The sequence below is a fragment of the Scyliorhinus torazame genome, chromosome 9, assembly GCF_047496885.1.
Source record: "Scyliorhinus torazame isolate Kashiwa2021f chromosome 9, sScyTor2.1, whole genome shotgun sequence".
Lineage (NCBI taxonomy): Eukaryota > Metazoa > Chordata > Chondrichthyes > Carcharhiniformes > Scyliorhinidae > Scyliorhinus > Scyliorhinus torazame.
Genome location: NC_092715.1, coordinates 151258884 through 151280614, shown reverse-complemented (window position 1 = coordinate 151280614; position 21731 = coordinate 151258884). Strand labels below are relative to the sequence as shown.

Here is a 21731-nt window from a genome sequence, read left to right as displayed (position 1 = left end):
TCTGTCTGAGCTGCTGCAGAAAAATACTTTTCACTGTACCTCAGTACACGTGATAATAAACAAATCCATCCACATACTCTCTCTCTTCCTATTGGCTACATTTATGAAGTGCTACTTGTAACTTTGGATACCTGATTACAGAACAGACACTGGAGCTGCATAAAACGTGAAAATACATTTCCAAAGAGCCAAATCAATTGTAGAATTTATGATGACACTGGATAGATCCTTGAAAAAGAAAAAATATTAATGCATATCGAGAAAAATGCATTCTCAAGCAATTAGTTCCAATCAGAAGCTAGAACTAGTACAGATTCAAATGGTCTCCATGGCAGGGATTTTCCAGTCCTGCCCATAGTGGGCATATGGTGCACTTCTATTATTCACCAAGGTCCCAGGTGCTGTCCTTGCAGTGAAACTGGTAGCAACTTTGTGGGGGAAAAATGTAAAAGCCTAGTGTGCAGAACCACGACTAACAACACTCTCCAGTGAAACATAGTTGAATGTGAAGCCACCCAAATGTAGTTTGTGGACTAATTAAATCCCACCTTGTGTCTGAAATTTACAATTATGCTTAGCTTATGAAAATACAACTTTTTTTTAATGAAACATACCATTGCTTAATATACATTGACTGTGCAGTTTTAGTTTGAACATGACAATTTAACCATCTAATTATAATGTTCACATAAGTTAATATTCAAGAATTACAAAACATTGTTCTGCAAATCCATATTTTTATTAGTTGGAAAACAAGCATCATTACCTATACGAATAGTAGCTTTTCCTTTCAAACCATGTCCCAGCTTTAGCGTTTTTCTTCTTTGCTTTTGCTTAGCAGGATCTCTAGAAGACGATAGTGCTAGCCATTTGTACTTGGGGTTTGTAAAAAGACAAAAATGTCAAATGCTTACATTATCTACAGTAGTTACAAAACTAAAATGGTATATACTGGTTTAGTTTGACTGTTGGAGCAAGCTGCATTTCTTAAAAATAACACTTGTGCAAAGAAAACATTTCCATAGAATCACAGAATCCCTACAGTGCAGAACATAAGAACTAGGGACAGGAGTAGGCCACCTGGCCCTTCGAGCCTGCTCCGCCACTCAATGAGATCATGGCTGATCTTTCGTGGACTCAGCTCCACTTTCCCGTCCGAACACCATAACCCTTTATTCTTCAAAAAACTATCTATCTTTATTTTGAAAACATTTAATAAAGGAGCCTCAACTGCGTCACTGGGCAGGGAATTCCATAGATTCACAACCCTTTGGGTGAAGGAGTTCCCCCTAAGCTCAGTCCTAAATCTACTTCCCCTTATTTTGAGGCTATGCCCCCTAGTTCTGCTTGCACCCGCCAGTGGAAACAACCTGCCCGCATCTATCCTATCTATTCCCTTCATAATTTTATCTGTTTTAGGAGGAGGCTATTCGGCTCATTGAATCTGCAGTGACCCTCTGAAAGAGCACCCCACCTAAACCCCTTCCCCACCCAATCCCAATAATCCCTGAACCTAACCGCGCATCTTTGGACTATGGGAGGAAACTGGAGCACCCAGAGGGAACCCACGAAGATATGGGGAGAATGTGCAAACTCCACAATCACCCAAGGCCGGTATGGAACCCGGGTCCCTGGCACTGTGAAGCAGAAGTGCCACGTGGTGCCATCAAGTCCTTCTCACTCATTATCCTTGTCCTAGCTGACAGACCTATAATAGCTACCGGTCCCCCATTCTCTTAATCCAAAATTCTCAGCCTCACGGTTGATTCCCCTTCCTCATCTGTGTAACCTCCTCCAGCCTTACGACTCCTCTAAAATCTCTTCCTCTGACTGACCTTATGTCTATTGCCAGTCCTTTCACATCACAATTGTTGACCATGCCCTTGTGGTTCACGACACAATCTGGAATTCTCTCCTTAAACAGTTCTCAAGAGTCATCTTGGTCTTGAAACGTTAACTTTGTTTCTCTCCAAAGATGCTGCCAGACCGGTTCCAATTTTGTCCAGCATTTTGTCTTTATTTATTAATAATAATGGTAATCTTTATTTGTGTCACAAGTAGGCTTACATTAACACTGCAATGAAGTTATTGTGAAAATCCCCTAGCTTCCACACTCCGGCACCTGCTCAGGTACACAGAGGGAGAATTCAGAATGTCCAATTCACCTAACATGCACGTCTTTCAGGACTTGTGGGAAGAAACCAGAGCGCCCGGAGGAAACTCACGCATACACGAGGAGAACGTGCAAACTCCGTACAGACAGTGACCTAAGCCAGGAATCGAACCCGGGTTCCTGGCGATGTGAAGCAACATTGCTCACCGCCGTGCCACCTGGGCATGAGCTTGAAATTTGCATCCTAAATAGACACACCATTAAGCGAAGGCAGATCCTGGTGGCTGAGCAAGTGCAGTGTACACAATTTCTTAAAATGTTTCAATGTATTTAATATATTTAAACTGGCCAGATATTTAGAATGTTTCTTTCTTAATCCCCAACAAAATGCTGTTTCTTCATAAATGACAAAACTAAAGGATGAATTTCAAAAGTTTAATTTTGAGTGTTTCTAAAACTGACTGAGAGAAAAACAAATAACAGATTATAATGATTGTTTTAACTGTTGCTCCAGTGCTCTAGAAACGTCAGAAAGCACATTAAGCAAGTGGGGCCATGGAGGAAAGTGAAAGGAGAGAAAACACACTACATTCCTCATTCTAAACTGAGTTATTTTTAAAAGTTGAATTTTATAAACAAACAAAGCTTTTTAAGAGTGACCCACTTTTTGCTGAGAGTTAGAAAATGTAAGCATTTTAATTGCTGTGACCTTGGGGATAAAGACACAAAAGCAACATCTTTAATCATTCTGAACATTTCTAAATGTTCACTTTTAAAATTCTCATTCACCAATATAAGGACAATAATATTTGCTTATGCTGTAATGATGGTATATTTAATATGAATAGCCATTGTACCACTCTGTCTATCATAGTAGCTGCCAGATTTTTTAGAAAGGTACTGAAAAGATTACGGCAACCATTTCACACAGGAGCCAGAACATTTGCAACTTTAGAAACTTAACAAACAGTTATTTTTAAAAAAGTCATTTTCATGCAGCTGAAGACAAACAAAATGTTGATATGTTACCCAAAGTTTGCTCTGTCATTCAGGTTCAGCCTATCAGCAGAACAATATGTTTTACATTGCATATCATAGCTCATTCCATACGAAACAATGAGAATTGTTGAAGGCATAACGGTCTTGTTATAACCCCAATGGAGGTCCAGGATCAGGACTATACGATTTGCCATGACCTCCCCGGAATGTGAACTTCCCCTTTAAGGCAGTTTTGTATAAAAACCCTGGCCTAGCTGCAGGTCAGGGAAGGAGACCCTTAGGAGAGCAGAGGAGTATTGTAACTGTATCGAACTAAACTTTGTTCTGTAATTTCTACTTTTGTATATGCGTTCTGCCCACCACAAATTCAACATTGGCTACGTGGATTCAGAGGAGCTGCCATTGACACCGGTTGTTACGCGCCCTGCCCACCTGATCCAGGCTAGGGCAAGCCCCTCTACTAAACACTGAAATGCCACTCATAGGAAAGCTGAAACCTTTTGATACAGGTAGTCAATTGGGGGCAGTATGTTGAACGCATGGACTATTTTTTAAGAACGAATCCGATTACTGGCGATGCACGAAAAACTGTTATATTACTGACGGCTTGCAGAGGGCCCACCTACAGTATGATGAAGAGCCTGACTCACCCAGATGCCCCAGATTCCCGGTCGTTCGCCACCCTGAATGGGGAACATTTCGATCCGAAACCACCGCTCATCATACACCACTTCTGGTTTCACATGGCTGCTCAGGCCCAAGCCTAGTCGGTGAGTGACTTCCTGGCCCTCTTCCGAAAACTGGCTGCGATTTGTGAATTCAGAGTGACACTGAATGAGACACTCAGGGATTGTTTGGTGTGTGGACTCCGTGATGCGGCCATGCAAGCAAATTACTAGCCGAGTCCCACTTGGACCTGAAACGCAAGGTAGCGATAGCTATTTCCAGAGAAAGCACCGAACGAGGGATCCAGGAACTCCAGGGAGTGACAATCTGGGATGAAATTACAAGCACCTATCGCACTCGGCTAGACCTAAAAGAGGCTGGCCCCCGCCACCTACCTGAGGAACACGGACCGCCGTAATAGAGGCAGGGGACGTCGCCGGACATTCTCCCCCAACCAGGAGGAACAGGAATATGACCACCAGACAGCATGGACTGCAAAAGGCCGCAGAAACTAGAGAGACCGGAGGCCCCATGAGGATCTACCCGCCAACCCGCTAGGCGCAACCACCCACCACTTGACAGGGTTTACTACATGGAACATGCGGACAGCACCTATGAACAGTTACACTCCGTGGCTGCGCCAAGAGTAGCGCCCATCCGGATCTCCCTGCGGATTAATGGACACCCAATCTGCATGGAACTCAACACTGGGGCAGCAGTGTAGGTAGTCAATCGTAGCACGTTCAACCACATTCGGTCTGGCCTTCAATCGCTGACCCTGTCGGTCACCAATGCGTGACTGGCCATTTATAGAGGGGAACCGCTGGCAATGACGGGCACTTCAACGGTTTCGGTCGAGTATGGTCAACAGTCTGCAAACCTTCCTCGGGTTGTGGTCCATGGGAGCAGTCCAAGCTTGTTGGGGCATGACTGGCTACGCCACTTGCAGTTAGATTGGCAGTGGGTATGCCGCATGCACCCACATGGCCTTGAGGGAGTTCAAACAAGGTTTCCATCAGTATTCCAGGATGGCATGGGCACCATAAAAGGAGCCATGCCCGAACAAGCGTGGCTTGACCCGCTACGTCCGCTCCCGACCTGTCACAATCGCTTTATGACCCAAGGTGGACGCAAAGTTGGACCGGATGGAAAACTTGGGCATCATCTGCCTGGTACAGTTCTCTGACTGGGTGCCGCTGGTTGTCCCGGTCATGAAGCCAGATGGAACAGAGCGCCCCCCCCCCCCCCCCCCCCCCCCGAGTCCAGATGCTTTGTCACCCTGAACACACACAGGGGCTATACGAATACACCCACCTGCCCTTTGGAGTTTCCTCTGCCTGTGCGATATTCCAGCGAGTAATTGAGAACATCCTGCAAGGTCTTACCCGTGTGGAGGCCTATCTTAACAACATTCTAATCATGGGCCCATCCGACCAGGAGCACCTACAAAATCTGGCCGAGGGGCTGGAGCGTTTTGGAGGATGCCAGCAGGAGAAATGTGTATTCAACGCCACCGAAGTAACGTACCTAGGCTACCACAGGCCGCCATGGCTTGCACCCGGTGGAAGAGAAGATGCAAGGAATTCGGCAGCCTCCTGTACCAGGTGGCCCAATGGAACTCCGTTCTTGGGAATGGTAAACTATGATGGCAAGTTCCTCCAAAACGTGACCACCACTTTAGCCCCCCTCCACCATCTGTTGAAGAAGAGGCAACACTGGGAGTGGAGCCGAGAACAGCAAGCAGCTTTCGTCGAGGTGAAACAAGAACATTCCTCGTCAAGCCTGCTAAACCACTTCGACCCATCCCGGGCAATCCTGTTGCGCCTGCGAAGCTTCTCCGTACAGCATCGGGGCAGTACTGGCCCATGAAATGGACAACGGATCTGAACATCCCATCGCATTTGCCGCGAGAACGTTGGCTGGCGCAGAGAAACAGCATGCCCAGATCGAAAAGGTGGGGTTGGCTGTCGTATTCAGAGTCAAGAAATTCCATCAATACGTCCAAGGGCACCGCTTCACCATTCTCATGTAGCACAAGCCCCTCCTCGGACTCTTCAAGAAGGATCGGATGATTCCCCCCCATTGCTTCACTCCGTATCCAGCGATGGGCATTGCTGCTCGCAGCACGTGACTATGTGTTGGAGCATTGCTCCGTGACGAAGATTCTCCACGCCGATGCATTAAGACGTCTGCCCCTACTGACCAAGCCACCTACCCCAGTGATAGCAGACGAGGTCATTGCTGCCCTCCATTTTATGGACTCTTTACCGGTCACGGCACCATGCATCCACGGGTGGACCCAGTCTGACCCTCAGCTGTCCTGCGTCCCTCACAAGGTGTCATATGGGGCTCAGCACAGGTCTGAACCGCAGGACCCAAAGGCCTATGCCACAATGATGCAGGTGTTTAGCATAAAGGACATCGTTCTCCTTTGGGGGGCCCGCTTGATGGTCCCCGAACATGGACCCTGCCCACGCCTGACGTACGTCCACAATGGTCACTCTGGTGTGTCCAAGGTAAAGATTTTAACCATAAAGCTACGTTTGGTGGCTCAGCATCTATGCAGACATCGAGCGGGTGGCCCAGCACTGCATATAGTGACAGGCACACCCGAAGTTGCCCCCTGCAGGCCACTCCATCCGTGGGAATGGCCAGGTCATCTGTGGTCTCGCCTCCATATAGACTTTGCGGGCCCATCTCAAGGGGCAATGTTCCTCTTCCTCGTCGATGCCCACTCAAAGTGGATGGAGGTCCTAAAGATATAGGTAACGATTGCTCGGACCATCATCGAGAAACTCCGGCACATATTCAGCACACATGGCATACCCGAGGTGCTGGTATCGGACACTGATATAGCGTTTACATGCGGCATTCATGACTGCCAACCGGATCAGTCACGTGGGAAACGCACCACACCACCCAACTTCCAATGGGTTGGCCGAGCGGGCAGTGCAAACTTTTAAGCTCTGCATGAAAAAACAAACATCGTGATCCTGGGAGATCCACTGAGCAAGGTTCTTATTCTGCTAGCAGAGAACCCCGCATGCCCCGACGGGCATCGCACCAGCCAAGATGTCGATGGGTCGCTACCTCCGCATCCTTTTGAGTCCCGCCCTTCTGGATATTGCCAGAAAGGTCCGCTACGTTCAGGACCGATCCGAAGCCGACACAGGACGCTGCAGGGTGGTAGGAAGGAGTGTTATAACCCTAATGGAGGTGCAGAGATCAGGATTATACGATTTCTCATGACCTCCCCGGAATATGCATTTCCAGCTTTAAGGCAGGCAGTCCTTCCCCTTTACAAGGGCGGGGTTTCCCCTTTACAAAGTGAGCCCCAGTTGTATAAAAACCCCTGCCCAGCTGCAGGTCTGGGAAAAGTGACCCTTAGAAGAGTGGAGGAGTATTGTAATTGTATCAAAATAAACCTGGTTCTGTAATTTCTACTTCCATTTATGTGTTCTGCCTACTGTGGATTTAACAGGTCGAACATTTTTCATGACAAGAAATCATGAGGGCATTTTAAGATCTAACTTCCCAATTGATCCGTGAAGGAAACTCCAGTCCATGATCTAACATGCTGAATCTGATTTATTGTGTAGCTCTGCTTCAATTGTCAACAGTCCAGTTGCATAGGCAAAGGTTGTAAATGGCAAGTTTAAGTGAGGTTGAACAATTTTTTTTTTTTTACTGGATGTGGGCTTCGCTGGCTAGGCCAGCATTTGTTCCCATCCCTAATTGTAATGTATAATAAACATGTCAGTTCCCAAGCACACACTGACAACACCCAGCTTCTCTGAACCCCTCCACTGTCTCTAAACTCACAGACTGCTTATTTAACACCCAGGATGAGATAATTTTGGGGAATACTGAAGCCATTCATCGTCTTAATCCTCATGACAAACTTCATTCCTGACCACCAATTGCAACCCTTTCTGAGGCTGTACCAGTCTGACCTATCTCTATAATCTTCGCCAGCTCCACAATCTTTTTACGGTCCTTAAATAATTCTGGCCTCTGGAGCATCCCTAATTTTAATCACGCCTCTATCAGTGCCTTCATCTGCCAAGGCCCAAGCTGTGAAATTCCATCCCTATACCTCTCCCTTTCTCTACTTTGCTCTCTTCCTTTTGGACACTCCTTAAACCTATTTCTTTAACCAAGCTTTTTTTCATTTGACCCAATATCGCTTTCTATAATTTGTAGCATACTTTGTTTTATAATGCTCATTCTAAGGACCCTTCCCGTTGATTCACTTATTTTCTATTTCTTTTACTTTGTCGTCATCATTTTTGATCCATGGGTATTTAATAGCTATATACCTTGAAGTCGAGCAGAGGAAGTGAGGAACACAAAAGTTACAAAATAGTACAGTGTGCTATGAAGATTTAGATTTTGAACAGAAGAACTCAGACTTTATGGCATCAGAGAGATTGGAGGAATTTGATTCGATTGGTTGGCTGGTAGTCAATGGATTAGCCAAAGACCGCTTTGACAACGGGTCATCTGGACTCGAAACGTGAGCTCTTTTCTTTTCCTACAGATGCTGCCTGACCTGCTGAGATTTTCCAGCATTTATTCTCTTTGCCTATGCAATTGGACTGTTGACAATTGAAGCAGAGCTACACAGTAAATCAGATTCAGCATGTTAGACCATGGACTGGAGTTTCCTTCACGGATCAATGAATATGGAATGCATATTTTTTTAAAATAAATTTAGAGTACCCAAATAATTTTTTCCAATTAAGGGGCAATTTAGCGTGGCCAATCCACCTAGCCTGCACATCTTTGGGTTGTGGGGGCGAAACCCACGCAAACACGGGGAGAATGTGCAAACTCCACACGGACAGTGACCCAGAGCCGGGATCGAACCTGGGACCTCGGCGCCGTGAGGCAGCAGGGCTAACCCACTGTGCAACCTTGCTGCCCATGGAATGCATATTTCAGCATCCGCAGTAATTTGCTTTTAGCCAAAGACCGTATTCTGTGGCGACAGACAGTGATTGGATCCTGCCAAGTGGGATGTTTTCAGAGGACCCAGGAAGAGGAATGGTTCTGGACGCTTAGAGAAGAAGCGGTGAGCTGCTCTCTCTCTATCTCTAAAAATGCTTCCCACCTGCTGTTTCTGAATCTGCAGAGAAGTCCTGAGATTCTGATGAATCTACAGTGAAAGCTACTGAAGCCTGAAAGCAAAGACCTTATCCAAATTAAGGCCTACCCTAAAAGAATCGAACTGGAAGATGTCCATCTGAAAGAGACTTTTATTGTTTTACATTTCGTATTATTCTTTTTTTTAATAGTTGGGGCGAGTTAAAGAAGGGGGTCAAGGAGTTAGAAAATAGTTAACCAGTTGTATATGTGCCTATTTAATTATAGTTATTATTAATTTTAAAAATTAATTATTTGTAACTTTACAAACATGGTGAATGTCATTATTGGGCAGTCAAAGACCAAAACCTTTGCGTATTTTCTAAGAATTAATAGTAAATTGCAATTGTGTTGTGACTCTGGGTCAAGTGGAATTGACGCACTAGCCTAGAGTGCCGTAACATCATGAAGCACCTGGGAACTTTACCACATCAAAGCCCCTTTATAAATAAAAATTTCTGCTCTGTACATAAGAATCACTGTAATTGTTTTTTCCAAATGTATGGTGGCAGCCAATCTTCAAACTAATTTATGTTTCTAAAGTTCATATTTTTGCCTTGTTTCGTGAGATTTGCTAAAATAAAATTACAAACTGAACACTACGTCTTCTGTCAATGCAATTGTTTATACTATTTTTTAATGGCGTAGTTATGTTCAACTCTCCTTGCTGATCAATAAAGCTGAGCAGCTTTAGATAATTCAGACATTAAGGCACAAGTGGATAAAAGGCCAACTACCTGATGCTTCATAACCAGGAAAACAAGTTTGACACACAATTGTTCACGTTGTCTCTTTTCAGCACTTTTGTCCTCCACCCCGAACTCTCACATACTGGTCCAAGAGTGAAAGAGAGACCTTCAGGCAAAGGGCACATAACTGTCTGAAAGGCAGCTCTCTCAGTTGTTGCCCACAACTAATATGAGGTTACTGGGGAGAGAGGAAAAGGTCTGCCCAGAGCAGGTCAAACATGGACAGTTGGTGCCACAGGGAGGGTATAAGGGGAATTAAAAGCTGCCCAGTTGTACCTCTCCATAGCTGCTAGCCACCTGATTTCCTCCCAATCTGCAGTCATGGTCAGGATGTTCCATCAGGATACCCTACATGCTGGCCCACATTCAATCCAGGCAGAGGTAAGAAAAACATTTCAAAGGGCGGAATTACATAATCAAAAAGTCGGAATTACAAGTAGAAATTCTCCATCCTGATGCTGAAAAGTGCATGATGAATTACCAATAAACACGGAGATCAATTTATAATAAAATCAGTTTAACTTTTAGTTACACAGCAGCAAATGGTGTAGAAATTAAAATCTGCGATGTTCAAGAGGCCAAATTTGAGCAGCACAGATATCGAAGGGTTACAGGGCTAGAAATCAGAGATCGGGGAAGAGTATGGAAAAACATAGAAAGATTGAGAAACAAGGATGAGAATTTTAAAATGGAGGTGCTGCTCAACTAAAGCCAATATAAGTCAGCAAGCGCAGGGGTGAGGACTAATGGGACTTGGTACAATGAGGTGCCAACAGCATGGATCAGGGTTTCAGCAGATGAGTTGAGGCAGGGGCACAGTTGAGTCACGTAATTTAGGTGGTAGCGAGGGGGGGGGGGGGGGGGGGGGGGGGGGGGGGGGGGGGAGAGAGAGAGAGAGAGAGGAGAGAGAGAGGTGGAGAGAGAGATAAAAAGAGAGAGAGAGAGAGAGAGAGAGAACGGACAAACACAAAGAAATTAACAATACTCACTTTAGATACCTGGGGGTGTAGGTTCCCAGAGATTGGGGGTTGGGGGGGGGGGGGGGGGGGGGGGGGGGGCTCCGTAGGTACAACATTTCTAGTTTGGCGGGGAGAGTGAAAGCCCACCTGGCAAGGTGGGATGGTCTCCCTCTGTCATTGGCGGGTCGGGTACAGGCGGTTAAAATGAATCTGCTGCCGCGATTCCTGTTTATTTTTCAATGCCTGCTGATTTTCCTGCCAACGGCATTTTTTAGAGAGATTGAAGGGATGATTACATCGTTCATATGGGGAGGAAGGTGGCCAGAATTAAAAAGGTGCTAATTACAGAGAGGAATGCAGGCAGGGGGTTTGGGTCTTCCGAACCTGATCTATTATTACTGGGCGGCAAATGTGGAGACGGTACGGAGCTGGGTCAGAGGGGTTGATTCCCAATGGGTCAGAATGGAGGAGAGTTTGCGTAGGGTGTTGGGATTGAAGGCGCTATCGACAGCGCCGCTCCCGGCGGTCCCGGGGAGATACTCAAGGAGTCCGGTCGTAATCGCTTTGTTGAGAATTTGGAAGCAATTTCGACAGCACTTCAGGTTGGGGGCAGGGTCAAGGGAAATGCCGATTCAGGGGAACCATCGATTTGAGCAAGGGAAGTGGGATGGAAATTTTTCGGAGATGGGAGGAGAAAGGAATTAGAACACTAAAAGATTTATTTCCTCCTGGATTGAAGGAGTTGGGAGCGAAGTATGGCTGAAGCAGGGAAAATATTTAGATACATGCAGGTTCGAGACTTTGCCAGAAAGGAGATACAGAGCTTCCCAGTAGAGCCGGCTTCCATATTGCTGGAAGAGGTGCTGACGGCAGGGGGACTGGAGAAGTGGGTAGTATCGGTGATTTACGGGCTATTTTGGAGGAGGAGAAGGCGCCACTCTAAGGGATCAAGGCAAAGTGGGAGGAAGAGTTGGGAGAGGGTATGGAGGTGGGGTTCTGGTGTGAAGTGCTCCAGAGGGTGAAAGCCTCCAACTCATGTGCGAGGTTGGGGCTGACACAGCTGAAGGTGGTGTATAGAGCGCACCTTTCAGGGGCGAGGATGAGCCGGCTCTTTGAGGGGTAGAAGATGTGTGTGAACGTTGCAGGTCCTGTCCAAAGCTGGAGGATTACTGGAAGGTGTTTAGGGTAATCTCTAAAGTGGTGCATGTGAAACTGGACCCGGGCCCACGGGAGGCCATATTCGGGGTGTCAGACCAGCCAGGGTTGGAAACGGGCGCGGGGGCAGATGTCGTAGCCTTCGGCTCGTTGATCGCCCAAAGTCGGATCCTGTTAGGGTGGAGATCAACCTCTCCACCTTGTGCCCTGACGTGGCAGGGGGACCTGCTGGAATTCTTAACGTTTGGAAAGGTCAAATTTGAACTGAGGGAAGGATGGAGGGGGTTCTACAATTCATGGGCGTTATTCATTATGCACTTTCGAGAATTGGATCACATCGAACATTAGGGGGCGTGGGGGCTGGGAGACTGGATGTGTTAATGGTGACTATGGGCGATTCCTGATTCCTCCTTGTCATTTGTTGATGTTTGATATGGGGATTGACATTACATTCATTACTGATTATTGTTGGGTGTAAATTTGGGAGAAAATGTGAAAAAGGAGAATAAAAAAATTTTTTAAAAAAAGAAATTAACAGTCGTCATATTAGTCCTACTGTGTAGGTGACAAGATGCCCACTCTCGAAGCTTTCTTCATGGTAATGGGCACTTTGGCTGCCTTAGTTTTTGGCAGCCAGTCTCGCATTTATCTTTGGCAGGGGGTGGGGGGGGAGCCAGCTGCTGCTGTGATATTAGGGTGCATTCAATTTGGACTCATGCAGCGAACAAGTGTCATTACAATGCTGTCTGTCTGAGTATTTACATGATTTTCTGTTTATATTGTCATGAGAATGTCGCTTTAAGAAATGTTTGGCTGCTCATATTACTGCAATGATGTCAGAGTGTGGGTGGAGCTGAGCTGTCTGTCAGCTTTTTACTTTTGGTTTAGGCTGTTTGCTGCAGGGTGTGTTTTAGTTTTGTTTTCAGTGTTGGAGCTGAAGCCAGACCAATCAGGTGTACTGTTGTTCTCTCTGCCATCAAAAGACTATCTCTTGATCATTTGGTGAATTCAGAATTATAAATGTTTTCAGTAGTGACTTTAACCTGATGTGCTTCTGATAAAGGTTTTTAAGTCGTATGGATGTTAAAAAGGAAAGCTTAAAGGTTTACTTAGTGTTGTAGTCTTTGGGGGTTGTATTTGAATTAATGGTTGCTAAGATGTTCACTGTATATTTTAAAAAGGTTAACTTGAGTTCATAGAATAAACATTGTTTTGCTTTAAAAAATACTTTTCCATTTCTGCTGTACCACACCAGTAGAGTGGGCCGTGTGCTCTGCATACCAAGCTAGTAAAAGTTGTGGGTCAGGTGAACTCCATGATACACTTTGGGGTTCTCTAAACCCTGGCCCATAACAATATTAATTATTTGTTGGTTTGATTCCTGTAATACGGGAAAAGCTGTCTGGTTGATTTGCTTAAACGGTAGAAAGCACATTGAAATATCAGTGGGATACCCTCAGTCACATGGTATCCTAACCTTGTTATTTCTTCATCTTTGCAGGGTCAAGATCATGGAACACTCACCATAACAGTGTCACATGTTCACCTACAGCTCATGGACTTGAGGTTCAAGCAGGCTGCCAACCACTACTTATCAAAGGCAATTAGCAACGGGCAATAAAAGTTGGCCTTGCCAGCACCCCCACATCCCATCAACATTGGACAGAATTCTTTGCCACCCGCTGCCAGTAGCGGGGTTCCCAATACTGCGGAGAATCGCACGTCATGAAGAAAAAAAGACATTGCCGTTTCCAATGATCCGGCCCCCCCCCGCTGGCAGTAGGATGAAGGCTCACCCCAAGTGCCAGTGGGAGGATGCAAATGGATGTTAATGGCCCATTTGTGTCCAGTTAGTGAGCCAAGCACCATATTCTCCAGGTCCTTGTGATTCCCTTGCTCTCTGGGCCGAGACCCACGTAGGCGGACAGGGGAAGCACGAAGTGTCAATTCCAGGAAATAAAAAGTGACTGGTGTTTAAGCCCCTCAGATCCTTGAACTACCGCCCATTCATTCATTTCCCTTCCTGGGCTTTGCTTAACATCTTCCACACACACACGACTGTCAGCCTTGCTTCATTCATGGTTGAGTAACTCTGCAGTGCTCTAATCACAATGGTTACAAACATGAAACACTTCAAAGAGAGTTAAGTGGTCAGCTTCCTGCTGAGCACTTCAAAATCACTCAAGCGTGAAGGGGATTGGTTGGAATGTACTTAACTCTCTTTGAAGTGGTTGGTGCATATAAATATTGTGGTTAGAGCACTTCAGAGTTACTCAACTGTGAAGGAAGATTAATAAAGCAAAGCTGACAACTGTGTGTGTGGAAGGTGTCAATCACAACCCAGTGAAGGAAATAAATAAATGGCTTTCAGCTCAAGGATCTGAAGGGTTTAAACAAAGGTTACTGCTTTCTCTTTCCAGGAATTGACAAGTGGTGCTTCCTCTGTCTGAGCCAGCGTGTATGCCCAGGTGAGTGTTACAACAGTAATTTTTTTCACTGCCTCTGTCTGGACTGCTCTCTAGCTCCAGACAGAGGTTTCTTTTCTGGGGTGGGCTTCCTAACAGATTCCTCTTTTCGGGGGTGGGGGGCTTCCTGACAGAGGTCTCTCTTCTGGGATGTGTGTGTGTGGGGGGGGGGGGGAAGAGAGGTCAGGTCACTCCCATACTCAGAGAAAAGAGGGCTTGGGGAACCCAGAAAGTCCACAGGTGAGGGGCTGATTTGTGATGCTGGGGGGCAGCCGCAGGACCTCGCAATCGGCCTGCTCTCTCAAAATGCCTGCCCGATAGCAGGATTCCCTCGCAATCCCTGCCATGCATAAAGTTGCATGACAAAGGACAGTGAATTGCTTCCTGATCTGCGCTCCCAGTAGGAGCCCAAATCAGTTGCAATTCAAATCCGGCAAGATAACATAGTCTCCCAAATGAAGAATTTCTCCCATTGTTTTTTTTTAGAAAACATTTTATTGAGGCATTTGTAATTTTGACATTTTAACATATGAACTTACTAAATAGCAGAGCGGTCCGACACACACAAAAACCCCACAGTAACATACCCAACTTCCCCCTCCGCCCAAACTCCTAGCGACCTATATATTAGATTCCCTGCCCTTATTCTCCACTTCCATGCCTCTCCTTCAGCCCCCCCGCCCCCCCCCCCATCCCCTTCTGCTGACGATCAGTTTTCCTTAAAGAAGTCGATGAATGGCTGCCACCTCCGAGCGAACCCCTGTAATGAACCCCTTAAGGTGAACTTAATTTTCTCTATCCTGAGAACTCTGCCATGTCACTGACCCACACCCCTGACTTTGCAGGCTCCGAGTCCCCCCCATCCCAGCAAAATCCGTCTCCGGGCCACCAGGGAGGCAAAGGCCAAAACGTCAGCCTTTCTCCCTCCCTGGGCGCCCGGATCTTCCGACAATCCAAATATTGCCACCTCTGGACTCGGAGTCACCCTCCCATCCAGGACCTCTGACATGATATCGGAGATTCCCTGCCAAAATCCCCCCAGCTTCGGACATGCCCAGAACATATGTAGATGATTCGCCGGACATCACCGCACCTCCCACACCTGTTCTCCACCTCCTTAAAAAACCTACTCATTTGGGCCATAGTCATATGAGCCCTGTGGACCAACTTGAGCTGGATCAGGCTGAGCCTGGCACACGAGGCTGCACTGACTCTTTTCAGGGCCTTCTCCCATAGCCCGACTTCCAACTCTTCACCCCCCCCCCCCCCCCCCCCCCCCCCCATCCCCAACTCGTCCTCCCACTTCCTCTTCACCTCCCCGATTGGGTCCCCTTCCCACTCCATCAATTCCTTATATATTTCCGAGACCCTCCCCTCCCCAACCCCTGTTTTTGACATCACCTTATCTTGTAATCCCCTTAGAGGGAGGCGAGGGAAGCTTGCAACCTGCCTCCGGACAAAGTCCCATACCTGCAGTTACCAAAATCCGTTCCCACCCGACAACTCAAACTCCTCCTCTAGCTCCTCCAGGCTCAGGAACCCCTCCTCAATGAAGAGATCCCCAAATCTCTCAGTCCCTGCCTGCTTCCACCTCCTAAAGCCCCCATCCAGCCCCCCCGGAGCAAACCGGTGATTGTCACAGATTGGTGACCACACCGATGCCCCCTCCAGTCTCATATGCTGCCTCCATCGCCCCCACACTCTCAGGCCTGCACTACCATTGGGCTTGTGGAGTACCAAGTCGGCAAGAACGGCAGAGGTGCCGTCAACAGAGCCTCCAGACTCGTGCCCTTACAAGATGCCGCCTCTATCCGCTCCCACACCGACCCCTCCCCCACTACCCACTTCCTAACCATCGAAATATTAGCTGCCCCGTAGTAATTAATAAAGTTCGGAAGGGCCAAGCTTCCTTCCCCACGCCCCCGCTCATGAAGGACCTTCTTCACCCTCAGGGATTTCTCAGCCCATATAAAACCCAAGATCGCTGTGTTCATTTTCCTAAAAAATGTCTTGGGGATAAAGATTGAGAGACACTGAAACACAAACAGCAATCTCGGGAGGACTGCCATTTTCACAGTCTGTACCCTCCTGCCAATGACAGCGGGAGCACGTCCCACCTGCGGAAGTTCCCTTTCATTTGCTCAATCACCCTGTCCAAATTTAGTTTACGAAGCTGACCCCAATCCCTTGCCACCTGAATCCCCAGATACCTAAAACTCCTTCCCACCATTTTGAACAGCATCTCCCTCAGTCTCCGCTCCTGTCCCCTTGGCTGGATCGCGAAGACCTCACTCTTGCTCATGTTTAGTTTGTATCCTGAGAACTGGCTAAATTCCTCCAGTATTCCCATAATTCCTGCAATTCCCCCCCAACGGGTCTGTTAGATACAGGAGCAAATCGTCCGCATAGAACAAGACCCATCCCCTCACTATCCCCCAGCAAACGTTCAATGCCCTCAGCGCCATTGCCAAAGGCTCTATGGCCAGGGCTAACAGTAGTGAGGTGAGTGGGCACCCCTTCCTTGTCCCCCTGCAGAGACGAAAATACTCTGATCGAACCCGTTTGGCCCTTACATTCGCCACCGGTAAAGAAACCGGACCCAATCCATGAATTCCTCCCCGAAACCAAACCTTCTCAGGACATCCCACAGGTACCTCCACTCCACCCAATCAAAGGCCTTCTCTGCATCCATGGCCACCACCACCTCAACCTCGCGCCCATCATTATCACATTTAGGAGCCGTCTAATATTTGATGCCAGGTGTCGTCCCTTCACAAATCCCGTCTGGTCCTCCCCTATTACCTCCAGGACACAATCCTCTATGCGCATGGCCAAGATCTTTACCAACAATTTAGCATCCACATTCAACAGGGAAATCGGCCTATCTGACCCACAACTCTCCGGATCCCTATCCCGCTTCAAAATAAGGGAGATTGATGCCTGCGATAACGTTGAGGGGAGCACTCCCAGCTCCTTGGACTCATTAAACGCCATTACCAGGAGCGACCCTAGCAACCCGGAAACCTTTTTATAGAACTCAACCGAGTATCTGCTGTTTTGTTATGCCCTTGTCGTAGCATAAGCTGTATCCTTGATGTGCACTCTGACAAAGGAAGGTTCAGACGTGGAGATAGCTTTAACACGTTTATTAAACTATTAACAATTCTCCTTCTTGGATTTGTGCACTCTGACAAAGGAAGATTCAGACTTGGAGATAGCTTTAACGCGTTCATTAAACTAATAACAATTCTCCTACTTGGATTCGACGCTACTGTTAATCCTGCTATAGCTACTCAGACTGACGAACCAGTCTGCTACAATCCATGTGGTGGGAGTGATGTTCAATCAACCCTGTGTATGTACCCACTGAGTCTCCACTGGAAAGAGACTGAGCATGTGTGATGTGTCCTTTTATATGGGTTGGTGTAATGCCCTCCTGTGATAGTGTAACCTCTTGTGTGTATCGTGACTGCCCATTGGTCGTGTCCTATCTTATTGACCTATTGGTTGACTGTCTGTGTGTCATGTCTCTGGTGTTCCCTCTAGTGTCTAGCTAGGTGTGGTGTATGTACATTAACCCTTTGTGTACTTACAGTGATATATATCACCACATCTGCCAGGTCTAGCGCCTTACCCGATTGCATCGCCCCCAACCCGTCTATAACCTCCCCAAGCCTAATTGGGGCTCCCAATCCCTCCACCAATTCACCTATCCTCGGGAACTCCAGCCCCTCCCCCCAGGAATAGCTTCATACCCTCCTCCCCAGCTGGGGGTTCTGATGTGTACAATCTACAAACTCCCGAAACACATCATTCATCCCCGCCGGATCTAAAACTAACTTTCTCCTTGTATCTTTTACTTTCCCAATCTTTCTCGCCGCCTCCTGTTTCCTCAGCTGGTGTGCCAATACCTGCTGGCTTTTTCCCCATATTCATACACTGCCCCCTTCACCCTCCTCAGCTGTCCCTCCGCCTTACCTGTGGACAGGAGCCCAAATTCCAGCTGCAGTCTCTGATGCTCCTTCAGAAGCCCGTCATCCAGCGACGCCACATACCTTCTGTCCACCTTTTGCCTACCAGCCTGTCCAACTCCGCCCGCTCAGTCTTCTCCTTTTGTGCCTGAATTGAGATAAGTTTCCCCCTAATAACCGCCTTCAGTGTCTCCCACAACACCACCGGCGAAGCCTCACCTGTGTCATTGATCTGTATATATCCCCGAATGGCCTCCCTCACCCGCTCACATGCCTCCTCCTCCGCTAACAGCCGCACATCTAACCTCCATTGCGGCCGCTGGGCCTTTCCTTTGTTGACTTGTAGGTCTACCCAGTGCGGGGCACGGTCTGACACCACAATTGCTGAATATTCAGCACCCCCACCCCTCCATAAACCCCCGCAGCTCCTTTGCCATACCATGATACCTTCCCAGACCTGGAACTCGACCAATCCAGCCCCGTGGTGAAATCTCCTCCCATAATCAGTCGATATGAATCCACGTCCGGGATCTTCCCTAGCACCCGTCTGACAAAATCAACATCATCCCAGTTTGGGGCATATATATTGACCAATACCCCGGCCATTCCCTCCAACTTCCCACGAACCATAACATATCTACCCCCCGGGTCCGCCTTTATCTTCCCCACCTCGAACACCACCCGCTTATTGACCAGGATTGCCAGCTCCCTCGTTTTAAAGTCTAATCCCAAATGAAAGACCTGCCCAACCCATCCCTTCCTCAACCTAATCTGACCCCCCCACCTTTAAATGTGTCTCCTGTAACATGGCCAAGTCCGCCTTAATTTCCACAAGTGCGCGAACACACGGGCCCTTTTGACCGGCCCATTCAGTCACCGAACATTCCACGTGACCAGTGTATGACTACAATGTATGACCAATTTGTGACAAAAAAATTACATAAGAATTGTACAGAAGCAAGATAAACAGGATGCACACTAGATGTAAGGCTTTTAATATCACTGAAGGAGGTTCAGTCAAGAGGTGTTTGTAACTAAATACGCTTCACTCCTACCTCAACCTTCGGCTATCGTTTGCCTTTCATGCCAATTGTATGCAACACATTGAATGTTTTTAAAACTGGAATGTTCCTAGCTCAATATAATATTTGACATGAATGCATGATTGAGCAGAGGTGTTAACAGGGTCAGGCAGTGCCCATTACTCTACGGTGTAGTGTGAGAATATTCCAAGAGGTGCCTCTAAAATAAAACATGCTTGGTTGATACACTGAGTAAGACTGCATTATACTTCAACTGTGATGATGTTTTGAGACAAGAACCCAACGTAAACTTTTCCTGCTGAAAAACAGTATTGAATTGTCTTATACCAGATAAAAGCAATTGTTACCTCGGAATTCACTCCATTTCCATTCAACAGTATTCTTTCAATAATGGATTGTGTTAAGGATCGATCTAGAGGGAATAAAAAAATGTCATTATCTCCAGGAGAAATTATATGAACTTTACAAATTTGAACTTAATACATGTTTTTCTGAGCAGACTCACAGCATATCATCAACATACTCTCTGTTGACTATTAATTTTATTAATAACCACAAGATGCGACTGCGTTCCGTGTATTGGACAAATGACCACACAACCAGTATATTAGTTCAATTATAGTTTATTATCAAACATAGGATTGGTTCTATACTTAATAACTTACACACTACCAACAGCTTAAATTACCTTTACTTAACCATCAAGTAACCGGTTCTGTGCAGGTTAGATAACACCTTTATCTGGTTCCCCACATGTGGCGGCTGGAAGTTGTCAGGTACGTCTGGACTGAGGTTCATCCTTCTGGTAGCGATAACGGGTCCTTGAACTTGGCTGGTCGACATGCTGCAGTTAGTGGGGCAGAGGCCGTTCCCAAAAGAGACAGAACGTTGGTCGCGCAGTTCCTCTTATCCTCCGATCTTTCGCGCTCTTTTGAGCGGTCCCAACTCGGGATCCAATGGATCGATAGGATTTCGATCACCCTAATCGATTCTGGCAAATTAGGGGCGGGTACATTGATAGCTGGCGAGTCCTGGTTGTTATTGTCTAAGGCACGTATGCCCTTTCAAATAAGGTGAATAGGCGCCCTCGAGTCTGTTACTACCGATATGTTTGAATCTGAGTCCCGTTGTCCTGGGGAGATCTGTGATTGACCTCTAGCAGGTGCAGGTTTCTGTATAGGTCTGGGTTGCTGTTTGCCAATACACATAAGCTGTGTCTTGTCTGTGTCCCAGCCTGACCATAATTCCCATTATCCTTTGCGGGCAGCCATTTTAGGTGGCCACATCTCGTAAAATGAGTGAAAAACATATTTGCTGTAAAGTGAAATGAATGGATTTTCTAGAGACCAGGTCACAGACTGGAAGAGGACACTGTCCTCTTGCCTCCAAAACTTGGTTTGCATCCAATCTAAACTAATGGAATTAAATTTACTCCTCTCTGCCAGTTATTAAAAAGCTGAGGGAAATTAGTATGGAAATCCTAATTCTAATGCTCAGAGTCCCAGGTATGACCCATAACTCTGAACTAATGAGGGGCGGCACGTGGCACAGTGGTTACCACTGGGACTGCAGCACTGAGGACCCAGGTTCAATCCCGGCCCTGGGTCAGTCCGTGTGGAGTTTGCACATTCTCCCAGAGTCTGCGTGGGTTTCACCCCCACAACCCAAAGATGTGCAGGTGAGGTGGATAGGCCACGCTAAATTGCCCCTTCATTGGAAAAAAAAATAATTGGGTACTCCAAATTTATTTTTAAAAACTCTGAACTAATCGACCGTGAAGATGAAACAAAAAACACTGGAAATCATAATATAGTGAAACCTATAAATTACTGGCACTTAAGGACTTGCATTAAATGTCCTTTACTTGCATGTGTCTTTATTTTGATTGTATGTCATTGTCTGTACAGTAAACAGGAACGCCAAATGTGACAGGATTGGTTGCATCGTCTGCAGCATTACTTTTTTTTCACCCTTACCTGGGATCATGCTTAACTCTGAAGCCAGCAGCAGTATGCAATTTCAGTTTATTTTCTGTTTGTTGGATTTCTTCCATTGAGGAATAACGCAATTCTGGGATGTAATCATAATAATCGCTTATTGTCTCAAGTAGGCTTCAATGAAGTTACTGTGAAAAGCCCCTAGTCGCCACATTCCGGCGCCTGTTTGGGGAGGCCAGTATGGGAATTGAACCCGCGCTGCTGCATTGTTCTGCATTACAAGCCAGTTGTTTAGCCCACTGTGCTAAACCAGCCCTTGTGGCACATTAGCTGCATTCACAGGGCAAAGTGGTTGCTGTCGGACCACAATGACTGGAAGATCCCGGCCAAATTGGGGGTGAAGAAAGGATTATGTTCTGCAGATCCTATCTATGACTTTCTCTGTTAGCAGCTTCCAATGTTTAGGGTGCTGAGGGGTGGGTAAGGCTGTTAGTATCTCATCACTTTCTGCATCTGGTGGAGTAGGGCT

General features: G+C 46.7%; 1 protein-coding gene across 6 annotated transcripts in view; it reads right to left on the bottom strand.

The window, feature by feature from the left end:
• The window catches only part of cep78 (centrosomal protein 78), a 152506-nt gene that overhangs the window by 44339 nt on the left and 86436 nt on the right, over positions 1-21731 (bottom strand). For all 6 annotated transcript variants that reach the window (XM_072516631.1, XM_072516633.1, XM_072516632.1 and 3 more), the window contains 2 exons: positions 19613-19677; positions 767-875 (listed from right to left, as the gene is read on the bottom strand). In XM_072516631.1, coding sequence (XP_072372732.1) covers positions 767-875; positions 19613-19677 — 174 coding nt within the window. The remainder of the gene's footprint in view (positions 1-766; positions 876-19612; positions 19678-21731) is intronic.